This window comes from Kwoniella pini, chromosome 7 (genome assembly GCF_000512605.2).
Source record: "Kwoniella pini CBS 10737 chromosome 7, complete sequence".
Classification (NCBI taxonomy): domain Eukaryota; kingdom Fungi; phylum Basidiomycota; class Tremellomycetes; order Tremellales; family Cryptococcaceae; genus Kwoniella; species Kwoniella pini.
The window spans coordinates 753912-765580 of NC_091722.1; the positions used below are offsets into that span (position 1 = coordinate 753912).

General features: G+C 36.5%; 4 protein-coding genes across 4 annotated transcripts; 1 reads left to right on the plus strand and 3 right to left on the minus strand.

Annotated features, from left to right (window-relative positions):
* Positions 1–668: 668 nt before the first annotated feature.
* Positions 669–2025, minus strand: I206_105424 (uncharacterized protein; the record flags this gene model as incomplete). The annotated part of the gene is made up of 6 exons (XM_019155416.1): positions 669–713; positions 789–1185; positions 1274–1566; positions 1633–1692; positions 1765–1913; positions 1986–2025. The coding sequence occupies 6 exons, from the start codon at positions 2023–2025 to the stop codon at positions 669–671; spliced, it is 984 nt and encodes a 327-aa protein (XP_019011570.1).
* Positions 2026–2906: 881 nt separating this feature from the next.
* Positions 2907–4827, minus strand: I206_105425 (uncharacterized protein; the record flags this gene model as incomplete). The annotated part of the gene is made up of 8 exons (XM_019155415.1): positions 2907–3089; positions 3182–3554; positions 3663–3822; positions 3885–4007; positions 4072–4103; positions 4174–4384; positions 4514–4568; positions 4654–4827. 8 exons carry the CDS (start codon positions 4825–4827, stop codon positions 2907–2909), a joined length of 1311 nt encoding a protein of 436 aa, XP_019011569.1.
* Positions 4828–7014: 2187 nt separating this feature from the next.
* Positions 7015–9870, plus strand: I206_105426 (uncharacterized protein; the record flags this gene model as incomplete). Its single annotated transcript, XM_070203117.1, has 8 exons — positions 7015–7709; positions 7858–8302; positions 8380–8541; positions 8622–8766; positions 8838–8895; positions 8956–9214; positions 9293–9501; positions 9576–9870. The coding sequence occupies 8 exons, from the start codon at positions 7015–7017 to the stop codon at positions 9868–9870; spliced, it is 2268 nt and encodes a 755-aa protein (XP_070059218.1).
* Positions 9871–10287: 417 nt separating this feature from the next.
* On the minus strand, positions 10288–11653 carry I206_105427 (uncharacterized protein; the record flags this gene model as incomplete). Its single annotated transcript, XM_019155413.1, has 7 exons — positions 10288–10351; positions 10429–10584; positions 10667–10795; positions 10870–11092; positions 11174–11288; positions 11353–11466; positions 11540–11653. 7 exons carry the CDS (start codon positions 11651–11653, stop codon positions 10288–10290), a joined length of 915 nt encoding a protein of 304 aa, XP_019011567.1.
* Between the last annotated feature and the right edge of the window lie 16 nt (positions 11654–11669).

Consider the following 11669-nt stretch of genomic DNA (forward strand, 5'->3'; position numbering starts at 1 on the left):
GAAAGGAATGGTGTAATTATATGTGTGTCAGAATGGTCTAAATTTGTATGCGTAATGTCAAAGGTAGAGATGGAAATGATTTGTAAAATAATTGAAATTGATAAAATTGAAGGAGATAACCGGTTGACGTGCTTGTCAGGTTATGCTTGTTGAGCGGAATTAATGATCATTTAAATCCACCTCTTATCAAACGAGGAATGGGGTATATTTCAGTATTTTTTAATAATACTGATATGAGAAGGAAGTGTTATTGATGCATACACCTTTGCTTTTATTTGAAGACAAAGTCTTTGCCCTCGTGATCTATCGATTGAACAGTTATAATTGATAAAATTTCCTCAAATTTCCGTTTCGGGTTAATCTGATCGATCACTTTCATATGCTTATTCAGTACCTTTCTCATTGCGACTCAAATGTATTCTAAATTTCATTGTTTTCATTCATTGCATCATTTTATAGTAAAGAAGAACAAGATGATTAGATGGATACCGTATATATGCGCCTTTTGTGGTGATGTTCATGCGTTGAAGTAATAATGTTTTAACATATGGTATTGTGAAAGGGATGGAAGGAATGTTATATACAAAATGATAGGTATGATGAAATGAGCGACTTCAATTCCTTCAATCCAGCTTCTTAAATCGAAAGATGAAATAACTTCTTCCTTTCTATGCTATACCATTGGAGTATGGAACTTCGTGGAATAAATATGACTATATCCATTACAATTATCATTAATAACCAAGGCTCATAAAAGAATACTCAAAAAAGGGAAGATTTGGACTTACAACAGATTCACCGAAATGACTTCTTCTTATAGTTTCAGCCAAAACATGACTAACATCAATAACATCAATTTTATTAGTTTGTTCTGTATTTTCATGTTGAGGTATTGTATTTGTTATAACTAATTTTTCCATTCCACTTTCATTTATTACTTTTATAGCAGGTCCACTTAAAATTCCATGAGTTGCAAAAGCATAAACTTTTGTTGCGCCTGCTTCTAATAAATTTCTTGCAGCTAATCCTAATGTACCACATGTATCCGCCATATCATCTACTAAAATTGCAATTTTACCTGTTACAGTACCTACTAAAACCATTCTTGAAACTTCATTTGCCTTTTTTCTTTCTTTATGAAATAATGCAAAATCTATATTTAATCGATCTGCAATTGATGTTGCTCTATATGATTTCATTTTCGTCAATTTATCAAACAGATTCTCAAAGGAATAAAACCAAGCACCACAACAAAAAAAAACTCCTAACTCACCTCTTAGCACCTCCTGCATCTGGTGAAACAATTACACAATTTTTAACATCTATATGATCACGCATATATTGTATCATTGAAGGTTCAGCATAAAGATTATCCACTGGTACATCGAAAAATCCTTGAATTTGTGAAGCGTGTAAATCCATAGTTATAACATGATCACAACCTGCTTCTCTAAGCATATTTGCTACTAATTTAGCAGTAATTGGTGCTCTTGATTTATCTTTTTTATCTTGTCGAGCATACATGAAATGAGGAATTATAGCTGTAATTCTTTTTGCGGATGCGATCTAAGTGTGTACACTCATAAGTTCATTTCTTAATTCCCTTGGTAATACAGTTCTCCTCCAACTCACTTTACATGCGTGTATCATTATGCACAATTCCATAAGATGGGTATTAACAGCTCCAGCACCCTACATTATATTGTATTTAGCTTTATCTCTTCTCTCTGATTTGTTAGGTTAGGATCCGACCAGATTACTCACCGTGTTCAATATATAAACATCATAATCCCTTACACTCTCTGTGATTGTAACTTTAGTCTCTCCAGAAGGTGGTTGTGTTATATTGGCTCTGGCAAGTGGGATTCTCAATCGTTTAGCAATCAAATGAGCTAATTCAGGATGAGAAGAGCCTAACAATGGGTGATATTTTATCAGTATCTGATCACTATCACACATAAATAGAGACAGAAACTGTTACCCACCAGCAAATAACTTGATAGTAGAATAAGCTGCTGAAGCCATTTTGATAATATGCAAAATTATTCCAAATAATTGAAAATTGGGAAGAACTTTTGCGAGGGGTAGGGAAAGGATTTACTGATGACCAAGTCAAAATTCAATGAAAATATTGTTATTGTATATTATTTACTACCTATTCGTGCTTAAGCACTATATCATTGCAAAGTTATCCACTAAAATCAAGATATTTGAATCATCCAATTGACTTTTGAAGTTGAACTTCCTCTTTATACTAAATTAATAAACTTGATTTCTACAAATCTAGACAAAGGTGTTTTTGTTATTCGGTGATTCTGATTGATAAGTATATGTATCTATATTGTAATTCGTCTTTTGAAAATCCCAAGCTCTCTAATTAACATCTTAAGTATCCAATGAACCAGAATGAGCCAAGGTAGATTATAACCTTTGCTTGACTGACGAATTAAGGGTAAATTATCACAAATTTTGAATATTATTTATTTATTCCCTCCTTTTAAACCCCTTACTCTGCTGCATACGAATAAAAGCATTAAATCTCTCCCTACCTTCCACCGACATGAGTAGATAGGATGGGAAATAAAGGGCATCTAGTTTGAGATGCAACTTGAAATTGACCTAAGACGAAGAAGTAGGAGTGAAAACATTGATATCATATGCATAATTAAGATCTAACACAATATCCATTAATCATCACAAATTTATATACAATGTAGATAGTAGATAAGAAAGACGGGTGGTTGAATTCCCTTTTTTTACAAGCATAATTAAATACAATTATGCAAATCCCACTTGGTATTAGCGGTTGAGCGTTTAAATATTATTTTATAAATATATATATATACAACTTTTTTAATAATGATAATCATTTCTTCCTCTTGATGCTTTTTCGAATTTATTTTTAACTAATCTCTAAAAGCCCTTTTCTTTGTTTTACCATCATCTCTTGCAAGAGGTTTAATACCTAATGATTTATGTCTTTCTTCTAACCAATCTTTAGCTTTTTTACCAGTATTAGATTCATATTCTTCTACAGAAATTGGAGTTTCAGCATGTGGAGTAACTCTTAATCCATGTCGAAGTGATGGCTAAGAAAAACCAAAAAAAAAAATCAGCATTTTAATCACTAACATTTTATTTCCAAATATATCCAAAAAAAAAAAAAACCCTAAAAACTTACATAAGCATCAAAAGTAGCAGAATGATTAACAATTCTATTATCCCAAATAGCTACATCACCAGATTGCCAACTCCATCTAACAGTTGCATCAGTTTGTTGAGCAAAAGAATCTTTTAAAAAACCTAAAATTAAATCAGATTCCGCTTTTGGTACACCAACTAATCTAGTTACAAAACCTGGATTAACAAAAACAGATTTCCATCCTGTAACAGGATGTACTCTAATAACAGGATGAACAGTTTCAATAGGTTGTCTTCTTGGTATTTTTGTAATTCCAGTTCTAGATGCAGCTTGATCATATCCTGAATGAATTGCAGATAAAGATTCAAGGTATTTTTGCATTGGTTTTGAAAGTGATGAGTAGACAGCGTAACTAAAGATCGAAAAATCTCTATCAGCTTTTACCCAGAACGAAATCGTCATCAAGCATTATTTTGAGATAGGATTCAGTTGAGTATTAAAGATAAGAAGATCCACTCACCCAGATGACCATAAAGTATCATTACCAACTTCAGGGGTGGTTAACAATCTCAAAATAGTAGTACCAGGTGGTTGTACTTCGTATGTAACGTCAGAGTGGAACAGCTCTGCTCTGGAAAAGGCGTAAAGATCGGGTCTAGAATGATGATCGGCGTATACAACTACATTTTTTGGTGGGTTTATAAGTCAATACAGGTTATCAAGCGATGTTTGGAGTACTTACCAACAACATCATCCAAGTCACCTCGTTTTGGCGTAGCATAAGTAGCATGTTTGTGTAATGGACCGAAATGTTTACCAAGATCACGTTGAGCTTCAATTGTGAGCGAATGTTGATTTCGGAAAACTTCAATTTTATGTCAAGTCAGCAATATATCTTGATAAAAAGTATTTACATTGTTAGTACTTACAGACTACACCTCGTTGAGCAACAAGGAGGGCTCTGTAGGTCAAAAAAAGGTATTAGCATTCATCTCTTATTTCCAAGAAATAATATAGTTTGATCAACTTACAAATCATCTTTTTCTTCTTCACCTAACTCTTCTAATTTAATATCACCTTCAATAACTGTTCCAACAGCTACTAATCTATCCTTAATTTTACCTCCTCTTTTTTCCACAAATGCTCTAAGCCTAGCTGCATTAGGATGAGCTTTAAGTCCTCGATCAGTTATATCGAAATGTGGTAAAGGTGGATCAGATTCGGTTCGTTCGGGATTATGAGCTGCACGCGACCATCAAAAAAAATTAATTCGAAAATTTTCGTTAGCCTTTATTTACTTTACATTTTGTTCATCGTATTTACGATGCATAACAGAGAGTGAGAGATTGGAATTTGAAGAAAATAACTTACGAAGGAAATCTGTAAATGGATAATTTTGTCCTGGACCAGATCCAAATGTTTCTCCCTAAGCGAGATTAAGATGAAAGATAAAATAAGCATGTTGACCCCACACCAATTTAAAAAAGATTTAAGCGAAACTAACAACTTACAACATAATTATATGGATCAACAACTACAATCTCATCTTCATCTTCAGTTGCATGTCCACTATCATGACCATCATCTTTGGCCACCGAAGAAGTTTTACTTTTAATTTCATTACCATTTAATTTTAATGTACCAATTGGTACTTGTTCAAGTAAGGTGGTAGTAGTAGTTGACATCTTTCCTGTTTTCTTCACTTTTGAGATAATAAAATTAAACAAAGCAAAAGGAGAGATCCTTATTTTTTTTTAATTGGATAAATGCAATGGAAATGAAGAACGTATGCATGTCTGAATATATATATACTCCTTGAAATCCTTATGAAATATAGTCATGACAGGTGTTTGAATTATCAAGCAAATGTCAAAAAAGGCGAATTTAAGGGACAAGTGATATTTGTCAGGAAAATCAATCACACCATTTCTCGACATTTAAATGATATGATATGATATCGCTTGACCGAGGTTTTTTGTTTTTGTACTTGTTCATATGTGTGATTACGTGCTCATTTATTGCAATGATACCCCCTTTGGTCGGCTGACCTCCTTATACATATGCTAGACAGCTTTGAATGTTTTCCGTTTGGTCATACGCAGCTAAAGTGTTACCACTCACACGACCTCAATTTATCACACCGAAATTCCAGAATCATCGAGGTATGTAGGCTGAGGGTAACATGAGCCCACATCGTTCCGTTTTCCCTGACGTTTTACACCTTTACTCGTGTTTAAATGAGAATGACGCCAAGCATTCGAATCTGATAACGTCTTTAATAATAAATATGTTGGAAATCAGCTCGGAAGACCGATTTGATAAAAAAACATAAATAATGCCAAAACGCATTTGTCCCTTAAGGGTAAAAATGGGAGACTCCAATTAAAACTCATGCACGTAAGAGAAGCAACTCGATTTATGACAACTAAATCGTCATATCGTAGTATATATATGATCTGATTTAGATATCACCAGAAATGAGATTATATGTCGTGATCTTGCAATAAGGGGGTCAAACGTTAGATCGGCATCAGGCTTTTTCCATCTAGGAGATCATGATACAGGAATACGTTGATCAAAACCTTAGACCAGTTCCTGATCAGCTTTTATGCGTAAAGTGGCGATAGTACAACTTCTGAAAAAGTGAAATTAGGCGCGTTAAAGAGTGATTGATAATTCGCCACATGTATAGGTTGATCAAATTCCGTAAAACCTCGTGGTCACATATCCCATTCACTTCATGCGTGTTGAGTTTAGAACATAGGCGGAACCCAAATTAATTGTGAAGTGTTCACTTCAGGTTTTCTCCTTATACAGCCTTCTAGCTTAAATAACGAGGGATCGATATATTGATACTGGTCGATCTGGCATAGCTTAAGAAGGGTAGAAGGAGGGAATTGTATAATTTCAATTTATCCATAGCTCACGTATCTCCCGTCTCCTCTGGTTCCAGGACTGGTGGGGAGATGGGTCGAAGAGGGGCGGACATGATCTTAATATTCAAGAGTACCTATGTATGTATGCAATCAATGTCTAACGGTAGAGTACTGCGGAAGAAAACTCAGTATGCATGATTGTGTGCAGCCTCGCATTGACGATATGGGTCATATGAACGAGGATATCGTGATGTTGAACGATGTCAGCCATAAGGTGAGGTCACAAGATCAATGCGAAGCAACTGCAATACCAGATCAATCAGGCGGTCGCAGTACAACAATACAACACTTCATGAATACAAGACCTTGAGAGAACTTTAATATATGACACCTCAACCGCCAACTTCGCGGAATAAGGTAAACTGCCGAGATTGACCGAAGAAGTTAAGATGTGTATAGCACATGCATTTAAAGTGTAAGACCCCATCCCTGCATGCATTCAGCGTTTCTTCCCGGTTAATAAAAGTGTAATAACATTTTCTAAGTTAGTAAGTTGAATGTGGCACTTTTCGAATGAATCAGTCATTCGCATCTTTCCTGACCGGCTGTACTTTGGTTTGAGGACATTACACACTTTCTAAAACCCAACCTATTTCTCATTTCATTCCTCTCTTCTTTGTTTTTCTTGTTCCATAGTAATACAATATGTCTGATATTTCATGACCATATACAGGTTGTGACACTCTACAAGAGAGTGCTTCCCTTCAAACTCAACCACTATTATACCTTGGATAATTCACTATTCAACCATTTGAACAAATACCGCCAATAATTAGACTCTTTCAGAATCGCATCAAAAATCAACGCCACATCCACAATAAATCCCCTTTTACACCTTTCCACATATAATCAAACATACTCAGTGACTTCTACCCTCATTCGAACTCATACCTACATCTTAATTTGACCATTGACCAAGCTTGGTCATACATCATCATGGATTTAGATACACCCTCGTCATCGTCATCTTCGTTCAAAATCAAGAGTGAAAGTCTTAAAGATCCAAGCACAATTGATGGACCGCCACCACTGTCAACTTCATCCCTTTCACCCGCCACTGTACAACGACCACTTTCCAATCATTCATTATCATTCAGTCCTACTCATTCTTCACATGCTTCGGTAACAGGATCGATAGGAGATATGGAAGGAGATAAATCAAAGAAAGCAAAGGATGGATATTGGAAAATGAAAGAGGCAGAAGCCATTTCGGCTAATACAAATAAATCATCTTCTTCTGCTGTTGAGTATATACCAAATTTATCTCATACGGCTAATACACTTCAAACTCAACAAGAAAATCTAAATACTCCTCAAAGTATATCTATACCACCTATTCAATCTTCCTCAAGTTCAACACCTGTTCCACTTCCGCTTCCGCCTTCAAATCAACCTAAAAAGCGAGGTAGAAAGAAAACATCCCCTCCACCACTCATGACTACAAAAGGTATTAGTCTTGTTTTTCGAATGCCACCCAATGGAAACGAGAATGGTACATCTACTCCACCTTCTGTACAAATAGCATCGGGATCAGGTCAAAGATATGATAGCAGAGCTAGTACACCAAGTCAGAATGGCAAGGTGTCCGTTACTGAAGAGAATAATTCTAGTTCCAAGAAAAGGAGAACAGAGTGAGTGTGGCACATCTTCATTTCATTTTATCATTTCTTCCCATCGAGTTAATCATTCTTTTCGATCATAACCTCAATGAAGAGCATCACAGTATGGTGTATATACATACATATGAGCTCATGGCTAAATATATCTTCTGTTTGATAGTGCGAATCTTTCTGGTGGTCGTTCAACCAGGAATCGACCTTCACCTGCTGGTACACCCTTATCTGGTTCACCTGCTCCTTCTGGAACAGGTCCACTATCTATTTTCGCCCCACCACCTCCTACAGAACGATTACCACAAGCACTTCAATCTTCTTTACCAAATTCTGTTGATGGATCAATAAGACCTGATATTCCAGATGCAGATGCTATTCGAAAAGAAGCTGTAGCAGGATTCGAATCTAGATTAAGATCAAGAGCTGTCTTAGCTGGGCAAAGAAGAGATGGAGGTGAAAGAACAGGTGTTTCGGCAAGCGGAAAAGATGTTAGAGTAGGAGGAACTGCTAGGACTTCTGAAAAAGCGACAAATGCTAGTACGTCAAATGCGTCGGCGGCAGCTGCTTCTAATAATAAGAAAAAAGGAAAAGGCAAGGCTGACGTTGATATCGTGAGTCATTTTGGTCAAGATAGGTAATTACTCACAACATTGTGTGACGATTCTGATGCGCAAGTTTTCACTTTTAGCCAAATCAAGATTTCTGTTCAGCATGTAGGGGTATAGGTAGATTCTTGTGTTGTGATGGATGTCCAAGATCATTCCACTTTATGTGTTTAGAACCGCCTTTAAGGATAGACGAATTACCAGAAGAGGAGACTTGGTATTGTAAACAATGCGCAGCCGAGAGAGTGAGTGTAGACGAAGAAAACCTCCTCGACTTCATTTGTTCAAATTTAGTCGATTGACTGATCGTTTGTCCATTCTTCAGTCTGAAGCCGGCCGATCTTCGCCGACAAGGGAAAGAGAACTCAAACCTATACCGACGGTCTTCAAGCGACTGAGTAAGAAAGTGGAAGGGGAAAATCCGGCTCAGTTCAGGCTACCGACTGACCTCATAACGTATTTTGCTGGTGGTGAGTCTCGCTGAATACTCCTACGTGAAGTGTATCATACACATCGGTGCTAATGACCTTTCTGTGTCAAGTATCCGAAGCGCCACGAGGTGAATATGTCGATGCTGAAGAAGCTCGAACTAAGTACGAGTGAGTGAATTTCTTATGACAAGCTTTCACGTACTGATATCATGTTTTTCGTCAAATTAGTCGAAAAGGATTCCAAGAAGATCGAGATCCGCTGAGGCTTCGGGACGGTAAAAACAAACCTATATCATGCTTTCAATGTGGAGGAACATGTTTACCAAATCATTCACTTACAACTGATCCAGAATCACCTTGGAGACAAATCCTATCTTGTGATTACTGTACATTGTCTTGGCATTTAGATTGTCTTGATCCGCCACTCAGTTCAATGCCAAATTCAGCTAGGAAATGGATGTGTCCTAATCATGCAGAACAAGCTTTGGTAAGTTCCCTTGAATTAACAAAGGATTCTTGGCTCGTTGCTAAATATCTTGTTTTGTGATTATTTGAATATTTGTAGCCACGCAGGAGGACTGTTCGAAATGATATTGAGACCATCGATGTTGATTCTCGTAATCAACCAAATAATGGTAATATTGTTATCGTACCAGAACCTGAACCTCCTAAAGGTCCTCAATTAGATTATGAAGATATGATTATAAATCGTAAGAAATTTAGAGTTCCTGAGAAAATCATCAAATTAGATTTCTGGGAAAAATGTAAAAATCGGTAAGTCGCTCAGAAAGTACTCGGTTGACCTTCGGAAAAACAAGAAGATGTATTGATGAATTTATTTTGCTTAGTTCTATTTTACGTTCACAACCTGAATTAAGTCAAGAAGATATGGATACTGCCAATCTTATTTTATCACTTGGTTTACCTCGATCTCAGAATCCACAACCTAATGGCGAACCTAATGGCGGTGATAATATGATCATTGATCAAAATCCCAATGCCAATCGAAATGATCCTTTTCCTACCCCTAAATCACCTAACTCTAACTCTACACCGAATCTACATCCAAATCGTCAATCTCAAAATGCAACGAAACAACCTAAGATCGTATTGAGAATGCCCGCCTTGTCCAATCCGAAATGAAATCAAGGACCTCCCACAATGACAGGCACGTGATAGTTTAGCTTGTCTTTGAGCTGACTCGATGAGGTATTGATCGTGTCCTATGATAATTACACATCTTGATCGTGAACCAGATCAGCTGCCCTTTCTGGAACCAAAATTCTGTGCAGTATCTTAGATATTGTATATACTCAAAATCTTCTTGGTACATATGTCAAGTCGCAGTCAACAGCGTGAATTGAAAAGTCTATAATTGTATTTGGACATAGCCAAGTTCTTCTATCATTATGCATATATTAGCATATTTCTATGTGAAAGAAACCCCAAACTATTCATATGACTATATGTATGAAAGATTTCCAGTAATGATAGTCCGATATTGAGACCATGTACTTGTCTATTCATACGGAATTTGGATCCCACAAGCATAAATTAGACTCAATTCATAGCTCTCATTGCTAGTTCGAATGCAACAAAAGTAGCTCCATTCGCAAAAGGTGATCTATCAGGCAATCAGAATATCAGTATTGGTTCCAAGTATACATGCCTTGACATTGAGAAAAAAACAACCCAACATACCTGATTAAAGTTGGTGCTAATCCACCTAAGAAACCTTTCAAACCTTGTGTTTTCCATGTTTGTCTTGTACAATCTATCATACCTTTATACAACCTCTTTGTTGGATCTAGAGAATCAGTTTGTAATTTTGATTTTATAACATCAACAGGGTATATCCTGGATATCATTACATTCAGCTTTATATTTCTTCAAATTCTCAATGTTCAAAAAGTTGATTAGAATAAGGAATCGAACTCACGAGAACCATAATGCGTATCCTGCAGCCGCACCATAAGTAACTGCCCATAAAGGTGAAATTTGTTCACGAGTCAAACCAGTACTTCTGAGATGTTTTTGTACCAGCGCTTCATAAGCCATAAAATAACATCTGAAGTATTAATTTAACTTAGCTGGATTAGATAACAATATCACTTAAAACTTTTGATATACAAAATTACTCACCCATATCCTACACCATCTCTCCACATTGTAGATACTTGACCTTTAAATACACCTTTTAAACCTCCTCCTTGTTTATACAACTTTACAGCACAGTCTAATGGTCCATCATAAAGTCTAGGTGTAACGGCAGGTTGAGTTTGTAATCGTATACGAATATGTTCAACAGGATTTGCTACTATTGTATTGGCTACACCTGCAAAAGCTCCAGATAACCATAATTCGCCTATGAATCCCAAAAACAAATTAGCATTGGTGAACCTCAGTTGGATCTAATGGTTGGAATTGAATCATTGTTCCAACTCACTAAGTTTGAGTTCCCGTCCTTTTGCTCTTGTCGAAAAGAATCGTTTTGCCCCTTCTAGCGCACCGAATTGAATTGAGACACAAGCACCAATACCTAATAAAGGTGTCAAAGTACCCTATACATCCATACATTAGCAATTGAGTGACAGATCAGATATAATTAGGGTCAATTCAACTTACCTTGTAGAATCCTAGTGGTCCATCTGCTTTGAGTAATTTTGTTGCGCAATCTAATGGAGAAGCGTACGTTCCGGGAGGTGCTGTTTGTATTCGAACTTTTACAATGTCGAATGGCTAATTATCGAGTCCTCCTGGGTTAGTCCATAGGAAACGAAGAACGTGGTCGGGAAAGCTGTGTTTGACATACCTGACCAACAAGTACTTGAGTCATACCACCAATTGAACCACCTATCAAATCTTTTTGAGTTTGAGTTAAAGCCAATCCAGCACCATCAGCAGGGGGTGACAAAAGTTCGGACATCTGAGAACTAAGTGAA